Raw genomic sequence first — 21,437 nt, forward strand, 5'->3', positions numbered from 1 at the left:
ATATATACACAATTTACAGTATTTACAATATATATACAGAAATATACAACAAAGTAACACAGAATGAGATTCCCTTCCCCCGTCAGGAGGAAGGGTTTCCCCCTGTACCCCCTTCTCTCCCCCTTTTTCCCCAAAGAGGGTTAGAAAGAGAGAAAAAAGAGCAAATGTTAATTAAAAGCAGTTATGTGTTAGGAGAGGCCTTATCTGCTCAAGGTCAGTCTGGCTGAAAGCCCAGAAGCTGTGAGCTGCGGGAAGGAGGGGGGAAGAGTGCAAGACTGAGTGAGACCAGTCTCACTGGGAATCAAAACCTAAGGCAGTGCTTCTGCTCCTCCACCAATGAAATTAGTTTAGACCTGTCTTATTTATAAAACATTCGGCCATGGTGTCCCTTTGTTAAAGGCACCACCTCAAACGGTCACAGTAGAAAAGGGACTTAATCAACGCGAGCTTATGACCCGCCTTTCCCCTCAACCCTCGACATGTAGCCAGGAAGGGCTTGGTCTCTTCTCTCTAGCAACCAGCACCAGAACAAGGGGACACAGTCTCAAGCTGTGCCAGGGGAAGTTTAGGCTGGAGGTGAGGAGAAAGTTCTTCACCGAGAGAGTCATTAGTCATTGGAATGTGCTGCCCAGGGAGGTGGTGGAGTCACCATCCCTGGAGGGGTTCAAGAGGAGATTGGACATGGCACTTGGTGCCACGGTTTAGTCATGAGGTCTGTGGTGACAGGTTGGACTCGATGATCCTTGAGGTCACTTCCAACCTTGGTGATACTGTGATACTTGGAGCCATGGTTTAGTAGTCATGAGGTCTTGGGTGACAGGTTGGACTTGATGACCTTTGAGGTCTCTTCCAACCTTATTGATTCTATGATTCTAAGTACTGATAAGCTATACAACTTTTTTCATTCCATTCTTCTTCATCATCTTTAAAGCTTAAGGAAGCCTGTTCCCCATTTTCACAGGCTGCAACAGGAAGAACCTGTCACTTTCACAGGAGAAACTTTTAATGATGCAGCACTTCAAATACTGTAAGAACAACAGTAATTGTGAAAAAAAAAAATACTAAAAGACTGACTAGTTACTTATATGAAGTGACTGCTTCCTGCTTTGATTATCACAAATTTAACAGCAAACAATTCTGTTCTACAGAGAAATGCCAGTAAGAAGCCAGCAATTTTAACTGGCCTTACATGAAATGCTAAATAATTCTGGATAACAGGTCAGCTTGACTTTTTTTTTTTGTAGCAGACAAGGATGCACAGCTTCAGTATTATAATTACCCATCAGATCATTCTCAAGACCACCAGAATTTCCTTTAACTAATGGTAATCATTCTGACTGCATCACACTGAAAGAAAACATGATCATATTCTCTCATGGAAGTTTTGAGGTGTTCTGGGAAAAAAAAGTAAGTGTGCTACCAGTCTCATGCTGGGTGTGACATATCTGGAGTTAGAAAAAAAAAATCCCACCCAAACAAAGACATAGAAAAGAATTCTTATTCTATTTTGCTACACTTTGCTTGAATTTACTGAAATGCTCAGGGAGGGGACCTCTAAGAGAAGATGAGCAGCTCTTTTTTCTTCCAGAACTTCCTGAGGCATCTTACCCTAGCACTTAGCTAAAAAGTAAACCAAGTCAGCAGGTATTTTAATCTCAGTGAGTACTGAATTTTGAGGAAAAGTGGTAGAGGATCAGGTCACCTACTTTAGACATAAATATATACACCATTGAGGTTATCTCTCTACAAATGTGATTAACTACATAAGAACTTTACATTCTTTTCATAATGTTGAATTAATGTTAACAGCATTACCTATTCTGTTGCAAGTCTTAGGATATTTGGTGGGTTTACCTTCTGCTGTAAATAAAACCCTTTTAAGGCAGGTGTTTTGTATTGCATCACCTCTGAACCCTAGTAAATTATTAAGACAAAGGTGAGTTCTCCCCCAAGTCATGGAAATGCTCTCTGCATACTACAACTCTCATCATGCTGACAGTCCCTCTTTCCTGTGATATTACCCAGCAGGGCTGTGATATGAAATTATAGTCCTCTTCAGTGAGATGTCATCCCCTCTAAATCACAGTTCACCATGACTGGGCAAGAGCATAACAGGTAACTCACTGCCCTGTGCAATTTTTGTTTGAGGAGACCAGAAAGATATTATAATTCAGTGGAAAGCACAAATAAGCCTAAATTTAAAGGCTAGCAGTAACAAACATGTTTTAGGGTTTCAAACATGCAATGAGCATACAAGAACGAAGTAACTAGCTTACAAAACAACTTGTGCTGTCTACTTCCATGCTTTTCAGCAGCAGCTAGACTGATGCTATGCCAATATTTCAATTTCTAAAAATACCCTAACAGAAGGATTCTAGGCTGGACTAGTACTAGTATTTAAAGCAACAATTGCAGAGTCAGGCAGCATCAATTTCAGGAGCTTAAACTCTTCACAACTCAGAAAGTGGAAGAAAATACATACTTCCTAAACCTAAATGGGGCCTGTGCCACATGCAGGAGGTGCCTTTTAATTAAAAAGAGGAAAGAAAATGTTTCTTTTCAGAAGAAAAAAGGCAAATAGCTCAGCTAGACACATAACAGTTTAAACATTCAAATTAACACTTGGAGAAAGAAAAAAATCTTTAAAAATATCATTGCAGCTCACTGCAATGAAAAGTGACAGTGGTTTAGGTTTCTGAATAGTGAAAAGAGCAAGATAAATAACATGATGACAACTGTTCTAGAAGTCCTGTCAGTTAGTATGTACTACAGGACTGTGTAGAAGACAAATTTGTGTAATAATTCCATTATTAATGCAGATGAATTAACTTTCTCAGCAATAAAACTCTGTTTTATAGGAGCCCTGAAACTGCAGAATCAGAAACAATGGACAAAGTCACACTGAGAATTTCCCTCTAAATTATAAATGCTGCCAACAATTCAAGGAAACACTCACAATTGTGTATCAATGTTGCCCACTTCTTTATCATTGCCTACAGAAACTAAACACCAGTAACAACAGGGAAAAAACCATACTACTTCAATCTGTCCACCAACCACCTATATTTACAGCTTACCATCATACCTCCTGCATGTTTTCATACAATGCTCTTAAGTTCTCTCAAGAGTAATTTTTGTAGTGTTCACTATTCTATCTAGGAATACCGTGAGCCTCCCACTTTATGCAAATCCATCCGGTTTACTGCTGACCTAAAACAGACACAAAGAAATCTCATCCTCAAAGATAAACTTACTGTGTGGCTTTGACGATGTCCCAAGTGCTGTAATCGTCAATGTGGCTTTTCCGTCCAAGAGATTCACTGTAGCCATGGTTGTAATGGCTCTGAGGCTTTATTTCCTAAAACAGACAAACTTGCTATTAGAACACCAAAATCAGCATTTCTAAAGTTTCTAAGAAAACAAGAAAGAAAAATATGGCAACAAGGCTGGGGAGAGGTCTGGAGCACAGCCCTGTGAGGAGAGGCTGAGGGATCTGGGGTTGCTTAGCCTGGAGAAGAGGAGGCTCAGGGGAGACCTTATTGCTTTCTACAACTCCCTGAAGGGAGGTTGTAGCCAGGTGGGCTTCGTCTCTTCTCCCAGGCAACCAGCACCAGAACAAGAGGACACAATCTCAAGCTGTGCCAGGGTGAAGTCTAGGCTGGAGGTGAGAAAGTTCTTCCCAGAAAGAGTAAGTAGCCATTGGGATATGCTGCCCAGGGAGGTGGTGGAGTCACCGTCCCTGGAGCTGTTCAAGAGGGGATTGGATGTGGCACTTGGAGCCATGGTTTAGTTAGTCAGGAAGTGTTGGGTGATAGGTTGGTCTTGATGATCTTGAAGGTCTTTTCCAACCTTGTTGTTGACTCTATGATATACAAGCAAATCCAACACTAGTATCCAATTCAATATACTGCAAAACTACTTACGCATGGTAAACTGGCCATGTTTCTTCGTTTTGCAAAGCAAGCCAGAACAGACTTCAAACATACTCCACGAAATACCACTTGTGAAGGCGGAATTCAGCCAAATCCCACACCAGGCTATTTTTATATAAGGTCAATAAAAAGTAGCATCCATTTCAATTTTGCTAGTTTTTTTTCTTTATTTTCAGCAATGCAACACCGCATATCTAAAAAGAAGCTGTTGGACATAAGGTGCAAATAGAACAGAACAGAATAGAACAGAACAGACCAGACCAGGTTGGAAGAGACCCTCAAGATCATCATGTCCAACCTATCATTCAACACCACCTAATCAACTAAACCATGCAACCAAGCACCCCATCAAGTCTCCTCCTGAATACCTCCAATGATGGTGACTCCACCACCTCCTTGGGCAGCCCATTCCAATGGGCAATCACTCACTCTGTGTAGAACTGCTTCCTAACATCCAGCCTAAACCTCCCCTGGTGCAGCCTGAGACTGTGTCCTCTTGTTCTGGTGCTGGTTGCCTGGGAGAAGAGACCAACCTCTGCCTGTCTACAACCTCCCTTAAGGTAGTTGTATACAGCAATAAGGTCACCCCTGAGTCTCCTCTTCTCCAGGCTAAGCAACCCCAGCTCCCTCAGCCTCTCCTCATAGGGCTTGTGTTCCAAGCCCCTCACCAACCTCATCGCCCTTCTCTGGACACACTCCAGCATCTCAACATCTTTCCTAAACTGAGGGGCCCAGAACTGGACACAGGACTCAAGGTGCGGCCTAACCAGTGCAGTGTACAGGGGGAGAATGACCTCCCTGCTCCTGCTGGCCACAATGTCTCCCTCTGGTACTGCAAATAAATGTTATACTTCAAACAGCAAAAATACCTTTCAGAAAATCAATAATTGGGAATTATTAACAGCACTGACTAGAACCTACTGATACTTTATTGCTTCTTCAACTCCAGTCCCATCTTCAGAGGTGATTTATATATGTTTAATCCCTGGGTCTCTGACTTAACTGGAATGATACAGTTCCCTGCAAACATAATTCTTCTGATGAGGAGCAACCCTTAATGAGCCCCTTGGTGAAATTTATATTGAAAGACTGTATTGAGATCATAGAATCAATCAGGTTGGAAAAGGCCTCAGAGATCATCAAGTCCAACCTATTACCTAATACCTAATACCTCCTGACAACTAAACCATGGCTCCAAGTGCCACATCCAAGCCTTTTTTGAACACCTCTAGGGACAGTGACTCCACCACCTCCCTGGGCAGCACATCCCAATAGTCAATTACTCTTTCTGGGATGAACTTCTTCCTCCCCTCCAGTCTAAACCTCCCCTTGGCACAGCTTGAGACTGTGTCCTCTTGTTCTCGTGCTGCTTGACTGGAAGATGAGACCAACCCCCACCTGGCTACAACCTCCCTTCAGGGAGTTGTAGAGAGCAAGAAGGTCTCCCCTGAGTTTCCTCTTCTCCAGGGTAAGCAACCCCAGCTCCCTCAGCCTCTCCTCACAGGGCTGTGCTCCAGACCCCTTCCCAGCCTTGTTGCCCTTCTCTGGACATGTTCAAGTGTCTCAATGTCCTTCTTAAATGGAGGGGCCCAGAACTGGACACTGGACTCAAGGTGTGGCCTAACCAGTGCAGTGCACAGGGGCACAATGACCTCCCTGTTCCTGCTGGCCACACTATTCCCCATGCAGGCCAGGATTCTGCCACTCAGTGAGTTGATGTCTAATCTCTGAGGAACAGTGAAAAAATTAAATACAGAATTGAAGAGTTGTTTTTCCAAAGTCAGTGTCCATACTCAAACTGACTTTAGTAATTTTCTGACAGAGATCCCATTTTTCTTTACAAAATGCATGCCTCTGAAGTCAGCTCAGCAAGCAGAAAGTGAAGGATGGATTTTATACAGTTTCTAGACAACTTCCCGTTTGTTACAAATACTACTCTCTCATTGCCTGGATGTATCAACCTTGCAATTCAGCAGCTACATAAAAAAAAATGTGAGAACGGCAACAGTGAAGCAAAAAAAGAACAAAAAAAAAAACCCCAAGCTCTCAAAGGTCTAAAAATGTATTTCAATTGATGGTCATTAAAATGTGCCATTTACTTTTACCATTTTCTCTAACATTCTCCACAAGGAGAAATTTTGTTTCTTTCTTTCTATACCTGGAAACACTTTTAAACACCTCACAAAAGAAGTGCTTATCAAGATTTCAACTTCCACTTAGTTATTAAAATGAGTGCTCAACTTCATGATTACGCTAGAGCTATTTTTGCTTTTAAAAACAGAAATATAGCCTGAGTCCAGGCAACCTTGGTATATATAACACATGTAGTGGTTTAAGCCTTAACTGGGAGTTAAGAGCTCAGATGAGGGCAAGGCTGAGAATCTCTCCCCCATTCCCCCCTCCTCCCTCCCAACAGAGAGGGGGGAGAAAAAAAAAAGGAAGGAGCAAATCCACCAAACAATAATTTGGAGTCGGCTTGGAAGCAGAGAGATAGAGTTTTCTTTAAACAAAATACATATACATATATATCAATAACAGGTAAGGTTCACAAGGGCAAGGAATAAGGATGGATGGGAGGCAGACAAAGAAGAATAATACAAAACCAGTCTCTCTCACTGAGGAGGCACGGAGGCAGCAGGGAGAAGGATCAGGCCCGACCACGTGGCAGAGAATAGAATAGAACAGACTAGACTAGAAAGAATAGAATACAACAGAACAGGTTGGAAGAGACCTTCAAGATCATCGTGTCCAATGTACCATCCAACACCACCTAATCAACTAAACCATGCAACCTAGCACCCTATCAAGTCTCCTCCTGAACACCTCCAGTGATGGTGACTCCACTACCTCCCCAGGCCTCAAGGTGTGGCCTTACCAGTGCAGTGTACAGGGGCAGAATGACTTCCCTGCTCCTGCTGGCCACACTGTTCCTGATGCAGACCAGGATGCCATTGGCCCTCTTGGCTGCCTGGGCACACTGCAGGCTCATGTTCAGCCTACCATCGACCAGTATCCCCAGGTCCCTCTCTGCCTGGCCGCTCTCCAGCCACTCTGACCCTAGCCTGTAGCACTGCATGGGGTTGCTGTGGCCAATGTGCAGAACCCGGCACTTGGATGTGTTCAATCTCATGCCCTTGGACTCTGCCCATCTGTCCAGCCTGTTGAGGTCCCTCTGCAAAGCCTCTCTACCCTCCAGCAGATCAACTCCTGCCCCCAGCTTGGTTCATTTGCAAATTTACTGATGATGATGGACTGATGATGGAGGAGCAGGGATGCAGCCACAGTAGCTCTCATGCAGGAGAGGCAGGAGCCAAACGGAGCCTAATGACTGCAATGCCCTTCTTTTTATAGCCTAGCTGGGCAAGGAGGGGAGAGTGGAATACTCTCAGTTTCCCAGGGGGAAAACGCCCTGCAGGGAGGGCAAAGCACCCGCAAGCCCTCCACCCTGTTTTGTTTCTTTTCAGAATGCGCATTAACCCACCACAACACACTTAACGTCAACAGGGATGCACAATCACAGTTCCCCACCAACTTCTCTCCTAAGAGACATATGTTGCCCTGCTAGCTTAAGTGACTAAGAGATATATTAGGGCTAAGGAGACTTCCAATTGCCAAAACGCAGCCATCTCCCCATTTCTCATGATCTCTCAGCTGTTTGTCACAATGAGAAGTAACTTCTTACAGCGTTCAGCTATGGCTAGTCAGCCAAAGGGTCTTCTAGCTTGAAGAAATGACATTAATCAGCCCTCTATTGACTGCAACAGGAATTTAAATACTGAACTTGCATGTAGAGAAGCAGGCTGCCTTCTGACTCAATCTGGCATTTACTCAGCTGTATAAACACAATGCCTTCCAGTACCTGGATGCTGGTAATCAAAGGACTCGATGATCCTTGAGGTCTCTTCCAATCTTGGTGACACTGTGAAAGCAGTCATCATAAACTTCTCATTCAAGTTACTTTAAAGGTATTTCTATCCTAGAAATTATTACATGCATCATCTCTTTTAGAGAGGTTTTAAAAATAAGTGAATAAAAAAAGTAGTTCTCAGACAATTTAAGTCCTTATTTCCAGATTTCAACATACTGAAGTGCCATCTAATTAGAGGTTTAAAAACTTGTATCAGTTATAACCTCTGGGTAAACTATTGATAAGGTGGTCTAGCTGCAAATTCCAAAACTCTAATTGTTGATTACAAAACCAAGTAACTTCAGCCAAGCATGTCTGTATTTGTTATATATTGTGTATACATTTCAGACAGCAGGGGGGGAAAAGTCAAATATAAAGAAATTCTAATGCATGAAGTATATTTTGTAGTACTAAACTGTACTAAAGAGTCAATTGTGTAGTTAAGAATATTCACAACATTTCATATTAGGGGAAAAAAAAAATCTCTTTCAAGAAAGTGTTTAGAGCTTGAAAAGCTGAAGATAGCAGCACTGAGAATAAGCATAAGATAAGCATAAGCATAAGATTTTATTTCCAAAAGAAATTTAGGCTTATGCACAGAGAGTATCTGAAAGATCAGCTGGGCACATCTTTTTCTCAACCACGATGCTATTTTCTGGCATGCAATCTTTCCATGTCTGAAAAGCTAACTAGATTAACCAATCAAGTATTGCCAGCCCAGTAGGAAGGCTGCTGTACTGCCATGACCTAAAAGGGCATCTGCTGTCACCCAAATCTCATAGTACAACCATTTCTTTTATTACCCAGAAACGTGGCTTCACTTTTTATTTGAAGAATGCAACATCTTAACCAAACCTTTTGGTTTTTTTTTTCCCCACAGATGTTAGACAACCCAGAGTGGTACCTGGAGCTAAGATGCTGAAAAAAATACCAGAGGCTTTTACAATAATAGTAATAAAGGAAAATATACGAGAAGGCTAAACCCACTAATTTGGTGATTCATACCATCTCTATTCATCACAGTATCACAGTATAACTTAGGTTGGAAAGGACCTCGAGGATCATCGAGTCCAACCCATCAACACAGACCCCATGACTAAACCATGGTACCAAGTGCCACATCCAATCTCCTCTTGAACGCCTCCAGGGGTGGCAACTCAATCACCTCCCTGGGCAGCCCGTTCCAATGACGAATTACTCTCTCGGTGAAGAACTTCCTCCTCACCTCGAGTCTAAACCTCCCCTGGCACAACTTGAGACTGTGTCCTCTTGTTCTGGTGCTGGATACCTGGGAGAAGAGACCAACCCCTTCCCGGCCACAACCACCCCTCAGGTAGTTGTAGAGGGCAATGAGGTCACCCCTGAGCCTCCTCTTCTCCAGGCTAAACAATCCCAGCTCCCTCAGCCTCTCCTCATAGGGCTTGTGTTCAAGGCCTCTCACCAGCCTTGTTGCCCTTCTCTGGACACATTCAAGTGTTTTGATGTCCTTCATGTATTGTTGCCCTACCCCATTGCAACAGGATTCTACATGTCAAATTGTAGTGGTCAGCCCCTGAAAAGCTAAAAGCTAAGTCAAGTAGAGGCCAGAAGAAAAAAGAAATCACTGTCTGGAAGCACCTTTATAAGAAAATAGTAGTTCAATGTCATTCTTAGCCTTCCTCAGCTGCTCGAACAGGAACAAGACTTATCTAACAACTATTGAAAGCAAACTGAGAAACTTGGGTTATTTTTCAGGTAGGTGTTCATTTACCAGGAAACACATTTTCTCCTTGGATGCATTTTCTTAACCACTTCAAGCATGCAAACTAGGCTTCCAGTGCCTTCAGCCCACCACATGAGCCACTCAAGGGAGCTGCCCATTTACAAGCAGTGTAAACTCGCGTCAGCCTAAAGTGGCCATGAAACCACAGCCTTGTGATACTAACGCTTTTACAGAAAGGTTTACAGGAATACAGCAAAATCCTAAGTTATTAATCATGTAAACTGAAACAAGCAAGAGATTGCACTTACTAGCCTCTGCTACAGCTTGTCTACTACTTCTACTAAGGGCCTGAACATAACAATACTCTTAACTTTAAAGAAAATACAGCTTTTAATCTCCTTTTCTAAGAAGAGCACCTCTGAACTACTCATTTTATGCTGAAACTTTCAAATTTTGTTCTGTCAATGCAAAATAGCCAAAGTGATTATAAAGTTGCACTTGAAGTGACAGCTGACACTAAATGAGTAAAGGGAGAAACAATTATCTCCTCCTTTTCCTCTGGTCCAAGTATCAGCATTTGTTCAATATAAAGACTTCCTGCAAATATACACTTTAAGTGAATCCCATGCTTCCCAATTCACTAAGAGAGCTGAGTTTGTGTTTTACATTTCAGAGCAGTTGAAACAATCCCTAAAACCCGGAAAGGTGCCTCCAACATAGTTTCATAGTTTCATTCAGGGTTGGAAGGGACCACAAGGATCATCTAGTTCCAACCCCCCTGCCATGGGCAGGGACACCCCACACTAGATCAGGCTGGACAGAGCCTCATCCAGCCTGCTCTTAAACACCCCCAGGGACGGGGCCTCGACCACCTCCCTGGACAACCCATTCCAGGGTCTCACCACTCTCATGGTGAAGAACCTCCTCCTCACATCCAGCCTGAATCTCCCCACCTCTAGCTTCATTCCATTCCCCCTAGTCCTCCAACAGTTTTCTAACCACAGTGTGAACTGTGAAAAAAGGACAGTTTTAGGTTGGCCTAAAAAGAAGATGCAAACACTGCTCATTCTGGAAGCAAATTATTTAAGACAAATTCTAGGAAAACATACCAAGATGAATCCTTGCCCAATACCATCAGTTCTCTGCAGCCTAGACACAGATTCCCAAGCTTAAGAGTCGAGATTTATCACTTAGTATTACCTATGGGACTTGACAGTTGCATGTTGACTCACAGGAGCAAAGCCAATGGCTGTAGTAGTAGAGGGCCAATGGCATCCTGGCCTGCATCAGGAACGGTATGGCCAGCAGGAACAGGGAGGTCATTCTGCCCCTGTACGCTGCACTGGTTAGGCCACACCTTGAGTCCTGTGTCCAGTTCTGGGCCCCTCAGTTTAGGAAAGATGTTGAGATGCTGGAGTGTGTCCAGAGAAGGGCGATGAGGTTGGTGAGGGACTTGGAACACAAGCCCTATGAGGAGAGGCTGAGGGAGCTGGGGTTGTGCAGCCTGGAGAAGAGGAGGCTCAGGGGTGACCTTATTGCTGTATACAACTACCTTAAGGGAGGATGTAGACAGGCAGAGGTTGGTCTCTTCTCCCAGGCAACCAGCACCAGAACAAGAGTGCACAGTCTCAGGCTGCACCAGGGGAAGTTTAGGCTGGAGGTTAGGAGGAAGTTCTACACAGAGAGAGTGATTGCCCTTTGGAATGGGCTGCCTGGGGAGGTGGTGGAGTCACCATCATTGGAGGTGTTTAGGAGGAGACTTGATAGAGTGCTTGGTTGCATGGTTTAGTTGTTTAGGTGGGTTGGATTGGTTGATAGGTTGGACACGATGATCTCTGAGGTCTCTTCCAACCTGGTTTATTCTATTCTATTCTATTCTATCCTATCCTATCCGTGCCATTCTACAAGGCGTAACTTGGACCTGCCGTTTTAAGTGCCTAGTTTATGACTGTGATCTGCAGAGCAACCTTTGGTCTCCTAAGTGAACAAGCTGCCAGGAATCAAGAGAACCTTGATTTTGCAAATCACAGTTAATACAGTTAATTCAGCTAGTGAGAGGTGATTTGGACCAAGTCACTGCAAACAAGGCCTATGCTCTGCTGACAAAGTAAAATCTAAAGGAGGTAAGGCAGCAGCTAGCACCTTCATTCCTCAAGAATTTTTTTGTACTGTCCTGAAAATCCTGTGCAGGGCTAGGCCATAGTACTATAAAGGTAGAAAAGTAATTTCTCCTAGTTATTCTAGATGGGATGATTTAGAAAGGAACAATGACAGACTAACATGAAGATAATCTAAGATGGGCCTACCTTATTTTAACCAGATAAGCTACCAGTAAACAGAAAAATCACCTGATATACTCAAACAGGAGACCACTATAAAACCTACAAGAAATAAATCCAAAACGACTCTCTGTTCAAAGTGTCCCTCAGAGTCTACTTGAATAAAAGTAAAGCAGGCCCCATCAGCCTTAGGCAACTCAGAGAACAGTTTGGTCACGTATGTTTCTCCTTACCAAGCCTACTAGTTTGATTAAACTTCAACTTTGCAAGAAGTTAAAAGTGCTGTGTTCAATACAATTAACCTTCCCAGATGCCACAGCTTGTGATAAACCGATATTGGAGTCAAAAGAATTCAACCACGAGCTACTCCTGCTTTTACATACACTCAGGGAAACTATAAAGATGATCACATTTTAGTCAAACTGGTACAACCCTACATCTGACATGTCTTTGGTCCCATCAATACAGTCAGTGTATTGATGTGTAAAGCTACCCTTATTCAATGTACAGTGCTGAAACCCAAAAGGCACATTCTTAAAATTCACAAGAAAGTTCAGGTAACGTGCTTTTCAAGGGGGGGAAAAAAACAAACCAACAAACCACCCAACACAACCACCCCACCCAAAATCTGTAACTGAAAACTATCATTTCTAATACCAAAATACAGACAAACAAATATTTTCTAAGGCATCTGTTGCTCAGCTGAGAAAAGAGTAAACAAATCCAGCCAGCGGTCAGGCTCTGTTTGGAAAGCAAGACAAAGCAAGTATGGCAAGTGTTTCATTTGTATACACTACCTTGTTGCAAACACAACCTGAAAGCAAACAAGATCTTCAAGTGCCATTATGGTAAGGAATTCCTTGTCTAAAAGGCTGCAAAACTGTATTTAAACTCTTCAGCTGGCAGCAAGGACACAGCAGTAAGACAACCCAACGTATGAAAGTGAAGAAGCTAAGCCTAAATGTGCAAGAATTTCAACCCAGTTGCTTAATAAAACTTATGAAGACCAAAAATGCTCACAAGTCTATGCTTGCATATATTCACCCATTACAAGCTATGTAAAAGACAGAAGTTCAGAACAAATCCATGCCAAAGCTTAAGAACTAGCAAATACTGAAATTTTCCACTACCTTCTTTGGCAAGTTTTATATTGATGAACATTTAGCATAGCAGTTTAAAAGACCTCTATTTAAAAAGCTGTGGATATCAAAAAACAATCTCTCTCTGCATGCATTGTTACCACATATGATGGCTTTGGAGTAGCCACAACCATCAAATGCTGCCATAAGATGTGCAGGCACAGCTCCAAGACAGCAGGAGGCTACCTGAACAAAGCCACCTGTGCCCAGGCATCATAGATCCTGTTCCGCTCCAGCGTGACTGACTACAGTGGCGTTACCTCAGGGTTGAGTTTGCCCAAAGGTAGTCGTTTTGCATCAGCAACTAAGCTAGAAAGGAATAGAATAGAATAGAATAGACCAGGTTGGAAGAGACCTGAAAGATCATCGCATCCAAACTATTATCCAACACCACCTAATCAACTAACCCATACAACCAAGCACCCTATCAAGTCTCCTCTTAAACACCTCCAGTGATGGTAACTCCACCACCTCCCATGGCAGCCCATTCCAATGGGCAATCACTCTCTCTGTGTGGAACTTCTTCCTAACCTCCAGCCTAAACTTCCCCTGGCACAGCCTGAGACTGTGTCCTCTTGTTCTGGTGCTGGTTGCCTGGGAGAAGAGACCAACCTCTGCCTGTCTACAACCTCCCTTAAGGTAGTTGTAGAGAGCAAGGAGGTCTCCCCTGAGCCTCCTCTTCTCCAAGCTAAGCAACCCCAGCTCCCTCAGTCTCTCCTCATAGGGCTTGTGTTCCAAACCCCTCACCAACTTTGTTGCTCTTCTCTGGACTCGTTCCAGCAAGTCAACATCCTTCCTAAACTGAGGGGCCCAGAACTGGACACAGGACTCGAGGTGTGGCCTAACCAGTGCAGAGTACAGGGGCAGAATGACCTCCCTGCTCCTGCTGGCCACACTGTTCCTGATGCAGGCCAGGATGCCACTGGCCCTCTTGGCTGCCTGGGCACACTGCAGGCTCATGTTCAGCCTACCATCAACCAGTACCCCCAGGTCCCTCTCTGTTTGGGAGCTCTCCAGCCACTCTGACCCCAGCCTGTAGCATTGCATGGGGTTGCTGTGGCCAATGTGCAGAACCCAGCAGGAATCACAAGCATGACATTCAGACAGCACCTGCCTTTGGAGATTAAAAAAACTCAAGATTACTTCCTCCAACCTGTTGGAGAGAAGAGAAAGATCTGCTTCAAAATCCTGTACTGCTCTAGATTATCTGCCCAGCATTAACAAGGGAACAGGAATAAACATACAAAAAGTGAACAGCCACAACAAATCACATCATGTTGACATCGTGCCTTTCACAGAACTTTGTGTGTTTGTCAACTTAAAAGGCATATGGAGACATTGAATCTTCCACCTAAAACAGTAAAGAATCTCCCCTACATTCATATGCCCATACATAAATGTTAGGGAAATCGTTAACATTCTTGAAACTGCTATGGTATTTTAAACATATGGCAGACTGATAATGAAGTAACATAACATTTTGAGCCTAGAGCCTGTATCACACTCATAAATGGCTTCAGCAATATTCCTGAGTGTTAAAATATTTTTCCTTTTATGATGACAATATTTATTCCAGGAAAAAAACATTTTACAATTATGATCTCTTGTTTAAAAACACTAACAGCTAATTTGGAGATGACAAACTGGAATCCAAACATTTATTCTTTGATATCGATCTCTACTGACAATGGCTCCTCCCCAGCTGAAAGTCAGGAACACTAAATACAAGGTAGCAAAGCAAAGGCTTTGTTTCACGTGTGGCAAGCACTAAATCTCGGCTTACTTCATCTTGTTTCAAGAAGTCATTTCCAAGCATGACTTGATCCAAATTAGCAGTTTACTATCGTTAAAAGAGAAGGCCACTTCTCTGCCCAGTCTCCCCCATTGCTCTAGGCTCCACGCTCTTGCTACCTAACTCAAGCTATCTTTGGTACTCAGAGCTGTGGCTGCAGTGAGCCCGCTCAATTCATTAGGGGAGTAAAACAAAAAACCCCAAAACAACAACAAAAAGGTTAAATAACAAACAGAAAATAAATCTTTTCCTAGTACAACAATTTGAATCTTCCTCCTGTGAAAAGACAGGATCCAGAGCCACCGACAGAGGGAAAGCAACTCAAAACCAAAAACACAACACATAGCAGGCACATTTTGGCAGCACTCAATTGTCCATTTGACTAAGTAACCACAGAACAACATACTCCAGCTTTTGAACATTCAAGGAAGTCAGCTGACAGGATGAAGAAAATGATGCTGCTTCCAGAAAGTGGTAGAGCTGGTTCCCTTTATAAACTGCAGGACAACCAGATTTTACTTATGCATAAAAATCTAATTCAGTTCCCGAAGTACTACCAAGGGTCACTCTTTGTAGACAAGCATCCCCCCCTCGGTGACTATCCCCTGACAGTGCCCTAATCACTCAAATGCATCTGTGACTAGTTCATCATTACTCATGAGTCATAAAATGTGCAGATTGCTTCCACAGCTGAGCAAGTAATGTAGTTAGGAAAAACTCAAGAGTGTGAGAATAAGACTGTAAAAAAAAAAAGGTGTTTTGGCAAAGAGAAATGACTTGGAAAAGGAGAAAAGGGAATCTCTCTCTTCTGGGAAAAAAAAGGACCAGTAAGATAGGGAAAGAGAAGATAAAGTGTAACATGAAAAATAAGGAAATACGGGGTGGGGGGGGATAGGGGGGTAGGGAGTAAGCAGAGCTGCCAAGAAAGAGCACTACTTGCATTCCCCATTAGTTCTCCTCATCACCAAATGCACAGCTCAAGTCATGCTCATTTCCAAGCAGCACTCAAATCTTTTAATCTTATCCACTAAAAAAAAAGAAAAGCCAAAATAAAATAAGCTTTAGGAGAATTTCAAGAACAGTATTATTAAAAACTAAAAAAAAAACAAGACCCAAACAAAAAATAAAGCGGGGGGGGGACACACTTAAGAAATTACCCATGAAAGAATGAGGCAACTAAGACTGAATTATTCCAAGGCAGACATTTAGTAATTCACAATTATTTCTAGCAGGAGGATATGAATAGGTCAATAGGCCTGCTTGGACATAAGGATGGGAGGAAAATACTGCTGCTTACAGCTGCTACACATGGCTCTAGCAGGCACTAACAGATGGCTAGGACTGCTTCTCTTTGAACGTTATGCAATATCACTGCAAGGAAGCAGTACCATCAGACACTCCAGCTCTGAATGGTGACCAAGGTGTTTGACACTTAAAACACTAGCAAGTTCTAAAATTAATTAAAATAAAAATGTACAAATAAAAGCATTACCTTATAGAAAATACTGCATAGTATTGGCTTTGTTTCTTAATGAAAACAGAAGGAATTATGATAGTACAGTAATCAAGGAAATACTGTTTCTGTATGTGGCTACAGTACTGGAAGCCAGTACCTAAAGGACTCCTTCCCTGGAATTTGTTCAAATTCTCCCTTCCTTGTTTGTCAAGAGCACAGTGATTTTTAGTAAGCTTTCCCAGTTGTCCTTCTACTTGTAAAAAAGTGCAACAATCTATACAAATATACTTATGGCAACCTGCAGATTAGAAGTACTCAGTTGATACACACAAAAATGCAAGCCACTCATGCACTGGCATTAATAGAGAAAAGCTCACAAAGCAATTACCAACAAATCAATTCACTGCATTCCTAAAAATAAAGATGCTCTTGGTATTTATTTTAATGGAAGTTCCTCTCCTGGAGTCTATGGTAACTTTCCTGTCCTTACTCCCTCACCAAATTCTGCAACACAGACTGAAGTGATCATGCCTTACTCTTAAGAGATAATCACACTCAGTTCTTCACAGACATAAAATGAGTAGCTGCTGCTTCTCTAGAAACAGCAGTAAAAGTTAGGATGAAACCAGTTAACAGCTAATGTGACTAACTGTTGGCTGCTATCAAGTGGGGGAAGTCTGATCCTAGCCAGACAAAAAAAATTAATTCAGCAGGGTTTCATAGGTTCATCAGTTTGAGAAGCCAGAACCTCCCTCCAGCAGGCATGAGCTGCTAAGATTGCCTCAACTGGGATGATGCATATACACCTTCAGTTTATGCTGGTATGGGCTAGAAAACTTCCATCTAAAGCAGATTACATTCCCCATAAACATATGTGCAGTGCCATTTTTCTTTTCATCTTCACCTGTCATATGCATTCCAAAACACAAAAAAAGAGCTCAGTTTTTGGCTTCTAAATACATGCCACTGGACTCACCTTACTCTGATCCTTACAATTTATGCTGGGATTCTCCCTGCCACCTATTATAGCCTTAAATTATACAAAATGAGTATGGTATGAGAAAAAATCCCTTCCATTCAATGCCAATCTTGTCACTCCTTTCCATTACATCTCACATTGGACAGTGTTCTGTAAAACTTGTTTGGTTTTCCCTCAAACTTTTGGATGACTTGTGCGGTTTCTTGACACACAATAGAAAACATGCATTTATTAAAACTCCTGGAGAACCAGAGAATCAATCAGGTTGGAAAAGACCTCAGAGATCATCAAGTCCAACCTGTCACCCAACACCTCCTGACAACTAAACCATGGCACCAAGTGCCACATCCAAGCCTTTTTTGAATACCTCCAGGGATGGGGACTCCACCACCTCCCTGGGCAGCACATCCCAATGACCAATTACTCTTTCTGGGAAGAACTTTCTCCTCACCTCCATCCTAAACCTCCCCTTGGCACAGCTTGAGACTGTGTCCTCTTTTTCTGGTGCTGCTTTCCTGGAAGACAAGACCAACCCCCACCTGGCTACAGCCTCCCTTTGGGGAGTTGTAGAGAGCAAGAAGGTCTCCCCTGAGCCTCCTCTTCTCCAGGCTAAGCAACCCCAGATCCCTCAGCCTCTCCTCACATGGCTGTGCTCCAGACCCCTCCCCAGCTTTGTTGCCCTTCTCTGGACACATTCAAGTGTCTCAATGTCCTCCTTAAATTGATTAGCCCAGAACTGGACACAGTCCTCAAGGTGTGGCCTAACTAGTGCTGAGTCCAGGAGCAGAATGACTTCCCTGTTCCTGCTGGCCACACTATTCCCCATGAAGGCCAGGATTCTGCCACTCAGTGAGTTGATGTCTAATCTCTGAGGAACAGTGAAAAAATTAAATACAGAATTGAAGAGTTGTTTCTCCAAAGTCAGTGTCCATAATCAAATTGACTTTAGTAATTTTCTGACAGATCCTCCTAAATCGAACAGTGCTAAACTTCAGGATGCACTATCCTCAGAGATAGGTGTTTCAGAGTCTTTATATTTGTGAAGGTTAAAAACCAACAATAAAACCTTTATATACTATGGTCCAAAGCTTAAAGTTTTGGGTTACTCTGCAACTTACATGCACATACTACTTTTTTTTTCTGGCTTTCATTTCAAGGAGTGTTGCGTTGTGTTCTCAGCCAAAGTGTTCAGTTTTCAACAAAAACCAAACTTTTTTTTCCTCCCCCCCAGGGGATTTTAAGAGGCCTAGTTCTCAGAATATGAGCTTGCACACCTCTTAACAAGGACAAGAAAAAAAGCATAATCCCTGGGAACTAGCACTAACTGTCAGTCCTCATGAAAGTAATTTAAAACTCATTACAAATGTCACACTTCTGAACTCAAAAATGCACCTAAGCATCTACCTGGGTCGATCCTGACCCTCAACAAACAAAAAGCAACCCACAAGTACTTCATTTATAAAAATTCTCAGAAAAGGATAGTTTGGGAATTCTTTTTCTGAGATTAAGGTTCTTCATTCAGTTTTCAAATCTGGCCACATCACCTACTCTTTAAAAAAACGCATACTTAAGGTGTCCAGAGAAGGGCAACAAAGTTGGTGAGGGGTTTGGAACACAAGCCCTATGAGGAGAGGCTGAGGGAGCTGGGGTTGCTTAGCCTGGAGAAAAGGAGGCTCAGGGGAGACCTCCTTGCTCTCTACAACTACCTTAAGGAAGGCTGTAGACAGGCAGATGTTGGTCTCTTCTCCCAGGCAACCAGCACCAGAACAAGAGGACACAGTCTCAGGCTGTGCCACGGGAGGTTTAGGCTGGAGGTTAGGAAGAAGTTCTACACAGACAGAGTGATTGGCCATTGGAATGGGCTGCCATGGGAGGTGGTGGAGTCACCATCACTGGAGGTGTTCAGGAGGAGACTTGATAGGTTGCTTGGTTTAGTTGATTAGGTGGTGTTGGATGATAGGTTGGACATGATGATCTTGAAGGTCTCTTCCAACCTGGTCTATTCTATTCTATTCCACTTTATTCAGCAACTATTTGCCAATGCCACCCTCAAATGGAAATTCTGCCACTTAGTGAGTTTGTGAAAAAATGAAACAAAGAATTGAAGCTCTGGCAATTGGGCATCTCAGACTAATTACTGCACCCTCTTTTGCCTTTGGAAGATAAAGAAAAATACGTTAACACAAATTGTACTTAGTCCTCACGGAAAACTTCACTTCAATTCACCATTCCCACCACAACCTCTGCCCAGAAAAGGGAGCTGTGCCTCACCAGTCAACTAAGCAAACTTCTATCCCACTTATGATAAACGTGGGCTGGTTCAGCTGCCACAACTGGGAAGTGCATGAAAGGTGCTACTTATGCTGATAGTCTTCTGCAGTATGAGAGACAGCTTAGTAAGTCTGTGGTTAAAAATAGTCCCACTCCATCTAACACCCAATATTTCAAACTGGTCACACCAGCTCACCCTCTGCCTTCTGTCAGTACTGTGGTACATTTGATCCTGCAATGCATAGATTTGCTGAAAAATTGTTTGGTTGGGTTTTGGTTTGGGTGGGGTTTTTTTTGTATGGGATGAATTTTCTACTGCTTTACTTCCAGGACTAGCTCAGCCCAGGGCCAGAGAAGCATCACTGGCAAATGCATATACCTGTTTACAGGTAGGTTTTGCAATCAGCTTAAGTCAAGTTAAAACTGGCTCACCCAGACCTGGCTGCACATTTTCCATTACCTCTTAGCAGTTCTCATAACAGCACAGTAATGACTTCAGTTAGACCAGGTCACATACTCATGAAGCATCCCAATTTACCTACTGGCCACACAACTGCAAGAGCTAATCCCAGAAAGAGTAAGGAGCTATGCTGGGGTTCTACTTTGGCTTTAGACCTGTTGGCAAAATCACATCCTGCAAAGCCTGCAAGACAAGTGTTTTCAGAGGACATTCTGATGTCCTCCTCTTGCTACTGTGCTGCTTCCTTCTTCAGACATCATCTTACCTTGGTCTAGAGCAGCCTTACTAGCTCTGACCACAGCATTTCCACTGGACCCCATTTTTGGTATCTCTCCTCTTAGAGACACCATCAAGAAAACACTTCAAGACCTCAGGGCATCCTAAAAGTGTAGGAAGAAATTACTAGATTTCAAAATTGCACAAGACAAATTGTAGTCTAATGTTACACCATGCACTGGGCATGACAAGCCTGAGGGTTCAATTCAGTCAGGCTCTCTCTGACTTCAGAAAAAGCTTTAAGGTTATTGTAACACACCCCAGTGTTTCTCTCCACTACAAGGATGCTATGACAGTCAAATCTTTATCTCATACTGTCTTTGCAAAGTAGCAGAAGAAAGTATGCATGGTGAAATGTCAACTACCGAGCCTGCTCCCATCTAAAGGTGTCAGTGTTGATGGCAAAACTGTGTTTTCAGACAGCAAACAAACATTTTCCCCTTTACTTCTACCAACTGGATTCTGCAAGGTTAAAATGTAACCTTCTTCCACCTTTAAAATGTCTCCTTGCTTTCCGGAGCAAACGAGTAAGCACAGAGTGAAACAAATGTTGTTAAGGACTAGAATTCTGTTAGATCTGAGAGAAATCAACCCTGTGCTTAACAAGTTAAAGGCAAACTGAGTCAAAATTTAGGTCAAAGCAGGCAGAAATGACTGATGCTTTAAGAGGGTTATTCCAGAAAGTTTAAAAATCAAATGCTGCCCAAATCAGAAGGAAGCATGTGGAAGAAACACTGTAAATAGTTGAAATCTGTTGTGAGTGGTTTGCTAGATGCCTTAAAGTCCTCAATGTCAACACTGAGAAAAAGGCCAGAGAGGTGAAAAACTGCACAGATCATAAGGAAAGAGAGAAGAACAGTTTTTAAAAAATGGCAAGAAAAGCACTGAGGAGTGTAAGAAATTAGGAAAAAAAAAAAAAAAAAAAAACCACAGAAAATTGAAAGGCAAGTAAACAACAGATCTGGGTCCCTGGAAGGGGTAGCAGCATCCTAACAGGAAAAGAAATGGATAAAAGTTGTCAAGATTACAATATCACAGTATCACCAAGGTTGGAAGAGACCTCAAAGATCATCAAGTCCCACCTGTCACCACAGACCTCATGACTAAACCATGGCACCAAGTGCCACATCCAATCTCCTCTTGAACACCTCCAGGGATGGGGACTCCACCACCGCCCTGGGCAGCACATTCCAATGATGAATGACTCTCTCAGTGAAGAACTTTCTCCTCACCTCCAGCCTAAA

General features: G+C 42.8%; 1 protein-coding gene across 1 annotated transcript in view; it reads right to left on the reverse strand.

Annotated features, from left to right (window-relative positions):
* ZDHHC17 (zinc finger DHHC-type palmitoyltransferase 17) overlaps window positions 1-21,437 on the reverse strand; it is a 101,741-nt gene that overhangs the window by 70,935 nt on the left and 9,369 nt on the right. Inside the window, exon 2 of the mRNA XM_068162423.1 lies at window positions 3,255-3,358. Within this exon, the coding sequence (XP_068018524.1) occupies window positions 3,255-3,358 (104 nt within the window). The remainder of the gene's footprint in view (window positions 1-3,254; window positions 3,359-21,437) is intronic.

The sequence above is a fragment of the Melanerpes formicivorus genome, unplaced genomic scaffold (assembly GCF_026170545.1).
Source record: "Melanerpes formicivorus ecotype bairdi unplaced genomic scaffold, bMelFor1.0.p_v2 SCAF_64, whole genome shotgun sequence".
Classification (NCBI taxonomy): Eukaryota; Metazoa; Chordata; class Aves; order Piciformes; family Picidae; genus Melanerpes; species Melanerpes formicivorus.